The sequence below is a fragment of the Schistocerca cancellata genome, chromosome 2 (assembly GCF_023864275.1).
Source record: "Schistocerca cancellata isolate TAMUIC-IGC-003103 chromosome 2, iqSchCanc2.1, whole genome shotgun sequence".
Lineage (NCBI taxonomy): Eukaryota > Metazoa > Arthropoda > Insecta > Orthoptera > Acrididae > Schistocerca > Schistocerca cancellata.
This window is the reverse complement of record NC_064627.1, coordinates 1,124,417,158-1,124,430,070: the sequence shown is the minus strand read 5'-3', so window position 1 is coordinate 1,124,430,070 and position 12,913 is coordinate 1,124,417,158. Positions and strand designations below refer to the sequence as shown.

The window sequence follows — 12,913 nt, the reverse complement described above, 5'->3', positions numbered from 1 at the left end:
ACGCAGCAACTGAGGTGAGATGATCGAGTCAGTAGCTTTTGTCTTCACATTTTCTACTTATACAAGTGAAAAATTTCGATGCAAGCGCTGTACTGCTCTTTTATGAGAGTTCTTGAAAACTGTTAAAATATTCATCGTCCTATTAAAAATATACGGGATCTTAAGGGTACAAGTGCAGAAATTGTGACCATTTGTACCGTAATATGTACCCATTCCATTGTGTTTGTCGTTTTTTCTCTGCGTCTAACAGTCTCCCCGCAAACACGTCACATAATTTGTTATCTGATGTTTTCTACATGGTCGTTAGTGCAGCACTAAGTGTATAACGCCTCACTGTATAGACTAACAGGTTTGCATCCACGTCTCCGCTCTTCAACACCTGACTTGCTGCCCAGGCGAAAATAAGCGTTCTTATCTCGTGTACTTAAAGGTCTAACCAGCCTACAAATATACTAGTCCTAATAGTTATAAATATTAGTCTGCAAATGAAGTAAATACTGATGTAAGGTTTTTCAGTGCACTGCCCTCAGTCACCAATAAAAATATCTGCACTTTTGACCCTAACACCCTGTACCTAAAAAAAATGCAGTATTTCTCCAAGTAAATAAAATTATGAATACTAGTCGCAATGTCACATGTCGCGGACCTTGGCTGGGTACCTAGATCTATCCACGTCACATGGAAGATATCGTGTATTGTAGGCTAGTTACTAATTTGACCAACTAAATTTTTCTCGAAATCGAGGTTTGGATAGATTTATAATGAAGACGGCACGACTTCTGGATATGAGGTTAGTCCGCCGGCGAAAACGGGCAGACTAGGCTTACTTTAGCACTCCAAAATAGGTACCGTATAGCTCCCCAACCAACTGGTAAGAAATCAATAATTCTAGAATCAGTCGCTCAGAAGCTATGAAAGCCCCAGTGTTCTTTGTAACTGGTAACAGACGTCGGTTGTGCAATTTTTGTAGCAAACATCACCGTTTCTCTTAAGATAATTATCGTTGATTATAACTTAGGTGTGATGTGGCTTTGCAGTTTGAGAAAGAATTTGGAATTGTAGCAAGAGAACATTTCATTTCTTACAAATATCGTCACATATATGTTTACATTGCAGTTTTCTACTAGATCGAGAAAATTAATATCACTATTAATACGCAATGTGATTAAGAGATAACGTCTAATCTTGCAGACGACTGGAAGAGAGATAACACAACATCCTCCTGTCCTGAAAAGTGGATTGGCCATTTTTTTGTTACAAGCTACTCACATTCTAAATGAAGAAGCGCCCATTTTCGGTTTCGATCTGAAAGACTTGGGTGAGTTTTTAAAGTAGACATGTGACACATTAACGGCACGGTTCTGCTTATGGGCTATACGAGGACTGTTCGTCGACCTCCCAGATGAAACGCCGGAGCGAATCCGGAGTGCGACGGAATAACTTCCCGCTACCACAGGATGCGGCTTTGTGGCTATGGAGGCTGTCCTCGATTTCGCGTCTCTGGGCCCAGTAGTGACATGGGCGAAAAACCTGGGCCTTAAACTAAATGCAAAAAAGACGCAAGTAATCTTAATAGCCCATCAGAAATTAATAAGTTCAGCTACCTCCTATTCTGCTCGACGGTACTCCAATACCATATCAGAAAACAGTGAAGAACTTGGGTGTAACTTTGGATGAGCATGTCAACTGGGCGGAGAATACAGTCACAGTGTGCCGAAAGACGTCTGCTTGTCTCTATGCTCTCAAAAAGTTTCGGACCATATTTCCACAGGGCTTGTAACGCCAGCTCGTGAAAGCACTCGTTCTACCGAACCTCCACTATTGCGATGTGATTCAGCAAGGCACGAGTAGTGAAAACAAAAGACGGCTAGAGCTAACCATGAATGCCTGTGTGCGTTACACCTGCAACATTCGCCGATATGATCATGTTAGTGCTTCATACTCCGAGCTAGGGTGGCTGCGGCCGGACAAATTGCGTGACTACCACACTCTATGTCTACTTCACAGACTCCTCGTTGCGCAAGCACCCCAGTACCTTGCTTCAGAGATTAAAAACCTGTCATGCCATCATAATCGAAACACGAGGTCACTCTTATTTGGTATCCTAACTGTGCCCACTCACAAAACAAAAACTTTTGCAAACTCCTTCTCAGTTGCCGCTGTCCGCCTCTGGAACAAACTGCCCCTTACCTTGCGCAAAATTCAATCTCCTGCTGCTTTTAAGAAGAAGTTGAAGCATTTCCTACTATCATCCTCATAAAGTTCTCCACAAAATTAATGTACCAGGCCAATCCTCTCATCTGTCAAATAGCAAAGCTAGCGTCTCCTATCTTGCTCCTGAGATGCCTTCCTCTTCATCTATCTCTATTAGCCACGCAATCTTCTTTTCCTTTATACTTCCTTAATTATGTTTCATCATGTCTCTCTATTCTTCTCCTCCCTTCACCATGAGTCTCCCTCATACTCCCTGCTGCCAGCACTCCTATCTAAAATTTGTGTCTTCAATGTCTAATTATAACAGTACTTATGATCTACGAATATAAACTCTATATGTATGTATTTTTCCAGGTGTACCTTTCTAATTGTTTATTTCACTTTTTGTACTAGATGTAGTTTAACATGCCTACTAAAACGTATGAATATAAAATAAGTAGAATGCCTGGTTAGATGTAAGAGAGGGCCTGATGGCCCTAATCTTGCCAGGTTAAATAAATCAATAAATAAACAATAAATAAATACATAATGGGGAAACATATGGCAACAAAAAAACAAAATAAGTCTGCTCCGGCGAATGCAAAGACACAAGTGCCCCTGTTCCCTAAAAGTAGACAGCGCACTTACAGACGAGAGCTATAACAGACACCGAAAGGACAACGGCGCAGTCTGCTACAATTCAGTTATTCTCGTGCATACTCCTTTGAGATGATTTAATTACATATTGCTGTACAGTACGAAACAACACAGTATTTTATTTAATAGGCAATACTGTCTGAAGATGACAGTAACCAACGCTCGCACCTGATACAGAGTGATGTGAACATTCTTTCGATTTGCACCAACGAGCAGGGTACGCTTAAATGAACATTAATGCATGTTTGATAATCGGCCTAATTCTAATTCGTTTCTCATTTATCATTCTACTTTTTACAACGACTTCGTAGCCATTTCTTTGATACATAGTACACTTTGCCATTCATCACTGGAAAATATTCAGATGTGTTAAATCTGGACGTTATCTGGCAAAATCAAATGCATCTCTTCGTCCTGTTCGGGGTCCCTGGTAATTCCGATACACGTACGTTCGCATGCCATAACTACGAGGTTTGTAACTTAAATAGTGGCAACTATTTATTCACAACCGATACAAAAGAGTTACATGTTCGCGCCTGTTACTGCCCTTCAAAGTATTCACCAGCGTTGTGTAGAACCCGTTGCCAGCGATGCGAAAGGCGTAGTATACCGTTAGCAGAGCCTGTTCTGTTGATGGTGCGAATGGAGCGGTCTACTGCCTGTCGAATCTCTGGAACAGTTCTGAAGCGAGTGCCACGAAGTGGTTCCTTCATGTCCGGAATCAAATCAAAGTCACAAGGGATAACGTCCGGGGAGTATGGTGGATGGTACAGTACTTCCCAGTCCCACCGACCGAACAGAGCAGCCACAGCTTGCGCTGTGTGCGCCCGCGCATTGTCGTGCAAAATGGTGGGTGGGTTGCGCAGAAAGTATCGCCACTTCTTTCGCAAAGCTGGTCGCAGGTGATACTCGAAAAACGAACAGTAATACTGTGCACTGACGTTTTGCCGTGGAGGAACGTAATGCTTTAGGGTAACACCACCACAGCCGTACACGAGAATCACCATGGCGTTAGACCGCTCCATTCGCACCATCAACAGAACAGGCTCTGCTACTGGCAACGGGTTCTACACAACGCTGATGAATACTTTGAAGGACAGTAACAGGTGCGAACATGTAACTCTTTTGTATCGGTTGTGAATAAATAGTTGCCACTATTTAAGTTCCAATCCTCGTATTATGAAGTACGGCGTAAAAATATTTGATGTAAGGTTTCTCGCCTATATTGGGAGAACTCCCGGAAAAAACAAACAGTTTGTGTAAATATCTGAACAGGCACTTTAATAAATCTCTTTCTTTCCTTTATATAGAGATCTTGTAATGAATATCTGTCTTTCACTTCCATTAGGCCACGCTTAGTGAATTTCAGAGTACTTGTTACTGCATCTGTCTACGAACATGTCTGCGAAATAGGCCCCCTCCGTTCCATACTAATTTCCAGAATGAGCCAATTTCATTCACTATCAGAGGACCTTGCTTCGTGCCCAGGAACGGAACTAAGAACCCCGTTGTCCTCTGTCAGTCGGCGGACAATTGATCTGTGTTTAGAACGACTGTCTGCTATTTCCGCTAATGATCGCAAAAATTTTGGTCTTTAGACTACCGGTTTCCGTCAGCAATGATCGCCTTCAGATCTGCAGCAAAACATGGGAAACTGAATACAACTAGTGAACAGATTACGTCTTAGAACGGAGATGATACGCCCTTGCTTTCTTCCGACCTTTGAATTGGTTTACTAGCCAATTATAGCGGAATTTAAGCGTTGAATCTCGACAGTTTCCATACAAGTTAGTCATTGGCAGAGGTGAGAGAAGCGATAGGGGTCAGAAAAAAGTCATAAGATCAACTAAGGATTGAACTGGGAATCTTTAGATCTCTAGGCTGACATTTAACGACAGAAAAAAATCTATATCGCTTTTGAAGCAAAATTATAATATTCATTGCTCAAAGAATAGCTTACCGTAATCGAAAATGTATGGTCGCAATGGTGGCACAATTCAGCTGCCGTTGTAAGTCTAAAAGTTAACTGCTTATTTTTTTTCCATTTGTGTAGTATCAACCGTCATAATGCTCTATTATATATTTCAATCTATGGTCACTGAAATTGTATTATTACCGGCTCCGAATTATGACCAAGTCATCGTCAGAAGATCTGTTTACAAAGAACGATAAAGGACGATAGTGAAATAACAAGAAACTATAAGATTAATTGGGGTGAAAGAAATGGAAAGGAAACGGGATGAGAAAGAGAGAGGAAGGAAATATTGACCTAATCGCATAGGGCATTGCGGCAATGCAGCGGCGAGAGTTGAAAGTTAGTGTCGGACCGGGATTTAAACGCGAATGCTCTGCTTTTCTAGAACGGTTGCGTTAACCGCCTCGACATCCGGACGTGTCTTCCGTCAGACCCAAATTCTCAACTTCCCGCTCGCCGCACCGCAACGACCTCTGCCCATTAACACTGTACTCGCAGATTTCTGATTCCCGCTGGAGTTCGGACATTGGTCGTGCATCCACACCGAAACTTTTTCAACAAACAGCTATCGCGCCCATAGAGTCTTATGGTGCCTATTCTGTCGGACATGACTGACAAAAGCCACTCACATATGTACAGGGTGGTTCATTGATAGTGACCGGACCAAATACCTCACGAAATAAGCATCAAACGAAAAAACTATAAAGAACGAAACTCGTCTGGCTTGAAGGGGGAAACCAGATGGCGCTATGGTTGACCCGCTAGATCGCGCTGCCATAAGTCAAACAGATACAAACTGCGTTTTTTTAAAATAGGAACCCCCATTTTTATTACATATTCGTGTAGTACGTAAAGAAATATCGAAGTTTTAGTTGCATCACTTCTTTCGTTTTGTGATAGATGGCGCTGTAATAGTCACAAACGTATAAGTACGTGATATCTCGTAACATTCCGCCAGTGCGGACGGTGTTTGCTTCGTAATAAATTACCCGTATTAAAATGGACCGTTTACCAATTGTGGAAAAGGTCGATATCGTGTTGATGTATGGCTATTGTGATCAAAATGCCCAACGGGCGTGTGCTATGTATGCTGCTCGGATCCTGGACATCATCCAAGTGTCCGGACCGGTCGCCGGATAGTTACATTATTTCAAGAAACAGAAAGTGTTCAGCCACATGTGAAGCGTCAACCACGACCTGCAACAAATGATGATGCCCAAGTAAGTGTTTCAGCTGCCCGGTCACTATCAATGGACTACCCTTATATAAAAAGGTACGGCCAAACTTTCAGGAAACAATCCTCACACACAAAGAAAGAAAATATGTTATGTGGACATGTGTCCGGAAACGCTTACTTTCCATGTTAGAGCCCATTTTATTACTTCTCTTCAAATCACATTAATCATGGAATGGAAACACACAGCAACAGAACGTACCAGCGTGACTTCAAACACTTTGTTACAGGAAATGTTCAAAATGTCCTCCGTTACCAACTGTTCGTCTATAATTGTGCGCCACATGTTTGTGACTACTACAGCGCCATCTATCACAAAGCGAAAAAAGTGGTCCAACTAAAACATTCATGTTTCATTACGTACTACACGAATATGTAATAAAGAATGGGGGTTCCTATTTAAAAAAAACGCAGTTGATATCCGTTTGACCTATGGCAGCACCATCTAACGGGCCAACCATGGCGCCATCTGATTTCCCCCTTCAAGCAAGACAAGTTTCGTTCTTTGTAGTTTTTTCGTTTGACGCTCATGTCGCGAGATATTTGGCCCAGTCACTATCATTGGACCACCCTGAATAACAAGAAACTAAATTATAAGTCAAGGTAACTTCTGTGGATTTGAACATAGTACCTCGTCAAAAGAGAAGACCCTGAGAGGAACCTACAAGGCAGAGACGTAAAAGCACTGCGCAATAACACTACTACACAGCTAAATGTATCCTTCAGAATCGGATCACAAATTTGTTTAAAATGTGAGCGCCCATCAGTGTCTGATCAGTGGACAGGGTATTATGCAACGTATCCAAGTATGTTTAGTTGTGTATAGAAGTCAGTTTGATTATTAAATTAGCTTCTTAGAAGTGAATAGAAAATAGAATGACCGTGCGCCATTGTCGGCTGCGAAACCCTGCCCAGGGTGTTGGTCGTCTGGTGCAGGTGCATCTGAAGCCACTTCGGCGACTTACGCGTCGACGAAGGTGAGATGGATTTTTTTAGGACAACATGAACACAAGTCCCCGAGTGAAGAAAACCTGCGATCCGGTAGGGAATTGAGCCCGGGACTTTGCGAATAAGAGGCAGCGACTTTAAATCATTACACCCCGAGCTACAGAGCATTAGTCAGTAAACGGTATATAAGAGAGTCTCTCCAGAGTTTGGAAAGTAGGATCGAGTTATTGCATAACTGTGAGGTACGTGGGGCGATACTTGGATTCTTATTCGGTATGAGCGTCGTCCGCAAAAGACAGGGTCTGAGTTTGAGTCCGGATTCCGAACACAGCTTTACACCACCATCAGCATTTTTCATTTTAAACAGTTCACCCGATGATGACTTGGTAACAAGTCCAAGCTCATAATGGCCTGATCTGAGGCTGAAATATAGAACATTTTACAAGACAGTCACTGTGTCTCCCTAAAGGAAGTATGCCTAGTCTGTGCTACATAGATTTATTTTCGTTTCTGAAAAGTGTATATATAGTATTTAAGGTGTGTAAGTGCAGATATTTTTATATTGGTACCTTAATATGTGTACACACGTAAGGGTGTTGCATGTTTTTTGTTTGCGTCGAACAGTCTTCTCACAAATGCGCTACAAAGTTTACGGCCTGATGTTTTCTGCATGGCCACAAATGCACCACTAAGTCGACTACATCCGCCAGTACAGACTACCCGTTTTGCGTGCACGTGCCCACTCTTCAACACCTGACCTGCTGCCCAGGTGAAAATCCGCATTAGTGCCTTGCTCTTGCCACGTCTGCTTGGAGGTGCTAACCAACCTAAAAACATACTATATGTCAGATAGCTGTAATTATTAGTCTGCAAAGGAAGTAAATTGACATCCTGTATACTGGGTGATTCAAAAGTAACTGTGCACGTTTCGTGGGTGCAATGTATGCATCAAAATAAGAGTAAAATGTAAATGAAGTTTTGTCTGAAATTGCTTTATGGTGTATAATTTCATTTGTGATAGGCATACATCATGCGCCAGTAGAGGCTTTTGACGTGTCGTGTTCGCCTGCATATCGAATGATGTTGCTTTGTACACTCCTCTACACTGCTCGGTTGATTCTGGCTCGGGATGCCTGTGTTTATTTGACACGGGTATAGTCCGTTGTACAGTATGGCGCTGCTGTAATGTGGCGGCGCCAGACGAACTACGCACATTCATTCTGTCGGTAGTTCATACACTTCTGTCGTTGCGTACAGTACGAACGTGTATTCAAATCGTGAATATGCGGATATACATCTCATTTATGACACAGCAGAAGGCACGAGCAGCAAGACGACGGCATATGTAGTGTTTACAGATAGACCGTTTCCAAACCATCAAACTTTCACAGCTGTGGACAGGCGTTTAAGGGAATACGGCATTCGTGATGCGCCACGGTTAAGTCGCCCTCAACTGGATGGAGAGGGTGTTCAGAACATCCTGAAATTGGTAGATGGAGATCCGACAACCAGTAGCCACACTGTAAGTGGCACTGTATGGGTTCCTCAACCAAATGTATGGCGTCTGCTTCGGAGACAGCAGTTTCACCCAAAAAATGGTTCAAATGGTCTGAGCACTATGGGACTTAACTTCTGAGGCCATCAGTCCTCTAGACTGAGAACTACTGAAACCCAACTAACCTAAGGACATCAAACACATCAATGCCCGAGGCAGCATTCGAACCTGCAACCGTAGCGGTGGCGCGGTTCCAGACTGAAGCGCCACCGCTCGGCCACTCCGGCCGGCTAATTCCACCCATTTCACATGCAGAAGGAGCAGGAGCTGATACACGTAGACTACCCCAAGCTTTACTCGAGCAGTTTGCTGCTGAATCACTGTTCAGTTGTCGGGTACTGTTTACGGATGAGAGCCTCTTTCCCCGTGCGGATATCGTGCACGCTCATAAGGTGCACGTGTGGGCATTTGAGAATCCTCGTGTAACTACAATACAAGGATATCAACATCGTTTGGCAGTGATCATCTGGCGTGGTATAGTGGACAATCCGTTTCTCGGACCGCATGTTATTTCACACCGCCTGACTGGCAGAGTATGTCGAGTTTTTGGAACATCAGTTGAGTGGTCTGTTTCACAATGTCCCACTCGCTACACGAACCAGCTTATCTTTTATGCACGACGGTGCCCCTGTACATTTAAGTCGGGAGGCAAGAGAATATCTCAGTGTTGGTTATCCCGATAAGTGGATTGGTCGTGCAGGACCAGTTGCTTAGCCCGCCAGATCTTAACCCCCTGGACTTCTACTTTTGCAGGGGTCTCAAGGAGCTCGTGTATGATATTGGAATTGAGAATGTAACAGAACTGAACCAGCAATTGAAAATGGTCGTGGAACTGTACAGAATGTGATGAACAGAGCCCGCAACATTCGAAGAGCGGGGAGGCGTCAAGCACATCACTGTCTTCGTCTACATGGACATATTTTTGAATATATTCTGCGGTAAATGTACAGTATGTAACTGTGTTGAATTTAGGGTCCTTTCGTGTAGTTGCTTTCTGAGAAGAATTAATTTTGTGTTGTTTGTGTTTCTCTTGTGATTCCTACTCTGCTACATAACTCTGAAATAAAGAAATTTCAGATAAAAAAAACTTTCTTTAACATTTTATACTTGTTTGGATGCAATAATTACTCCCACGAAGTGTATACAGCTAATTAAAACTGTGTGCCGGACCGAGACTCGAACTCAGGACAGTTGCCTTTCGCGGGCAAGTGCTCTACCAACTGAGATACCCAAGCACGACTTACGACCCGTCCTCATAGCTTTAATTCCGCCAGTACATTTGCCTTTCGCGGGCAAGTGCTCTACCAAGAGAGGTACCCAAGCACGATTCACGACCCGTCCTCACAGCTTTAATTCCGCCAGTACCTTGTCTCCTACGTTCCAAACTTCACAGAAGCTCTTCTGCGAACCATACAGAACTAGCACTCCTGGAAGAATGGATATTGCGGAGACGTGGCTTAGCCACAGCCTGGGGGATGCTTCCAGAATGAGATTTTCACTCTGCAGCGGAGTATGCGCCGATCCGGCACACAGTTTTAATCTGCCAGGAAGTTTCATATCAGCGCACACTCCGCTGCAGAGTGAAAATCTCATTCTGGAAGCATCCCTCAGGCTGTGGCTAAGCCATGTCTCCGCAATATCCATTCTTGCAGGAGTGCTAGCCGGCCGAAGTGGCCGTGCGGTTAAAGGCGCTGCAGTCTGGAACCGCAAGACCGCTACGGTCGCAGGTTCGAATCCTGCCTCGGGCATGGATGTTTGTAATGTCCTTAGGTTAGTTAGGTTTAAGTAGTTCTAAGTTCTAGGGGACTAATGACCTTAGAAGTTGAGTCCCATAGTGCTCAGAGCCATTTGCAGGAGTGCTAGTTCTGTATGGTTCGCAGAAGAGCTCCTGCGAAGTTTGGAAGGTAGGAGACGAGGTACTGGCGGAATTAGAGCTGCGAGGACGAGTCGTGAGTCGCTCTTGGATAGCTCAGTCGGTAGAGCACTTGCCCGCGAAAGGCAACGGTCCTGAGTTCGAGTCTCGGTCCGGCACACAGTTTTAATCTGCCAGGAAGTTTCACATCAGCGCACACTCCGCTACAGAGTGAAAATCTCATTCTGTACACAGTTATTTTTGAATCGCCCCCTATTTTCTTTGGAACACTATATTAGTTGCTGCGCGGAGAGAAGATGAAAGCCGAGCTTGTTTCAAAATGGTTGGGGACGGTCTGGATGGCAGTAGTAACAAACAGCGCAACGAGCCGCGACAGCGATCAACAACATCCCGTACTGTGGCTGTGCCTGGGGTGCGCGGCCCACATGGAGTTCCTCCTGTTGTCGGCGGCCCGGCCCTTGACCTGCGCGGCGTCCGGCAGCTTGGGCCACAGGTAGGGCGACGACAGCCTCTTGCTGATGTGCGACGGCAGCGTCCGGAAGCTGCGGCTGTGGACGGCGTCGCCGAGGCTGTGGTTGCTGCGCAGGACGACCGCCTCGTGCGCCAGCTCCTCCAGCTCGGACAGCGAGGACGACCGGCGCACGGCGGAGCGCTGCGGCGGCGCCGCCGCCTCCCGCGCCGCCCCCGCGTGGCGGCGCTGGCGCAGCTGCTGCTGCTCGCTGAGCAGGCCCAGCACGGACACGACCTTGGGCGGCGGGGGCGGCTGCGCGCTCAGCAGCTTCTCGGCGCACGCGTCCGGGGGCGGCGTGCGCAGCACGGGCACGCGGACGGCCTGCGGGGGCGGCGCCGGGGGCGGCGGCGCGTCCGTCTTGAAGCGGAGGCGCAGCAGCCGTGCGCGCCGCAGCGACGCGCTCAGCCCCGAGTTGCGCTTGCGCTGCGAGAGCTCCATCTGGGGCGCGCGGCGCGGCGAAGTCTTCAGCCGTTGTCGTAGGTCCGGCACGCGCTCATAGTTTGCACTTCTTCACTCGTCGCGCGTACGAACGAAACCACTCTGCGAGGACGTCGAACTCGGATTCCCGTTTACTTGCACTCTCTTACCACGTCAACGTTATCACTCGATGCACAAAGTCGCTTACAACAATGTGACAGTAGATGCGGTGAACAGTTTAACGAAAACCTAAAGAAGAACAAACAAACTCAAAGTAACTCAACGAGGGAAGCAGATACAACATACAGAGTAAAATTACTAAATAAGCAGCAACCAGTCGCAAAACCATGTTTTCTTTGTTTACTTTTGCAAATCGATTTCAACTCATTAACAGCCATCATCGGTGCTTTCAACGTATATGGTCCCTGAGTAGTTACATGGTCTAAAGCACAGGTTATACATAAAGTTTATGATGGCTGTTAACCAGTTGAAATCGATTTGCAAAAGTAAATAAAGAAAACATGATTTTGCGACTGGTTGCTGCTTATTTAGTAATTTTATGGTTTACGGTCGCTGCACAACTTGGGAACCATATGAAGCCTACCATTCAGATATACAGGTTAACTAGAACTCCACCGACAAACTTTCAGAAGTGATAATATGGAGACATGAGAAAAGAATGTCTAGTAAGCACGGGATCTAAAATGCGTACGTTAAGAGTTATAGGCATTTGTTCACCTCCTCCACTGAATAAGTGCTCATAGATCTCAAGGGAAGCATTTAAGAGCGCATGCTTGCGTCTACATCATACGCCACACGCCACTAATGCGTGTGGCGGAGGTTGCTTCTCTACCACTGATCCCCAACCCCATCCCCCCCCCCCCCTGCCCCTTCCCACCTGTTCCACTCGCGAATAGAGCGTGGCAAGAATGATTGTCGGTATGCCTCTGTACTGGCTCTAATTTCTCGGATTTTCTCGTCGTGGCCATTTCGAGGAGATGTATGTGGGAGGAGGTAGTATGTTGTCCGACTCTTCCCACAAAGTATTCCCTCAAAATTTCAATAGTAAACCTCACAGTGATGCACAACGCCTCTCTTGTAATGTCTGCCACAGCAGAATGTTGAGAATCTTTGTAACAACTCTCGTGCCTTCCTCTGACGAAAGGCGCTGCTCTTCGTTGGATCTTCTGTCTCTTGTATCAGTCCCAACTGGTAAAGATCGCACACTGACCACGATGATGTTGGTTTGTGGGGCGCTCAACATCGTGGTCCTCAGCGCCCGTATAATTTCCAAATCTTTCCATTTCCACTCTCTGCACTTCCCAAATGAAGATGATATGATGAGGACAACATAAATACCCATTCCCCGGGCGGAGAATCCCACACTAATGAACAGTATTCAAGAAACTGTTGAAAAAACGCCATAAAAGCCACTTGGTCCGTGGATGAGTTGGATAATTTACTGGATTTTTTTTTCTTGTTTGGCCCATACTAGCTCCTCCCAAAATATGCTCTTCGTTGGATCTTTTGCTCCTTCTATCAGTCCCAAC

At 45.3% G+C, this 12,913-nt stretch overlaps 1 protein-coding gene across 6 annotated transcripts in view; it reads right to left on the bottom strand.

The window, feature by feature from the left end:
- LOC126163164 (ankyrin repeat and fibronectin type-III domain-containing protein 1) overlaps positions 1-12,913 on the bottom strand; it is a 793,804-nt gene that overhangs the window by 203,747 nt on the left and 577,144 nt on the right. Inside the window, exon 1 of one of the 6 annotated variants that reach the window (XM_049920108.1) lies at positions 10,832-11,035. The exons of 4 other annotated variants lie outside the window; for them this stretch is intronic. In XM_049920108.1, the coding sequence (XP_049776065.1) occupies positions 10,832-10,862 (31 nt within the window). In that variant the 5' untranslated portion in view covers positions 10,863-11,035. Of the gene's footprint in view, positions 1-10,831; positions 11,036-12,913 lie in introns of those variants that run through there. One more of the 6 variants, XM_049920103.1, reaches the window with a different exon arrangement.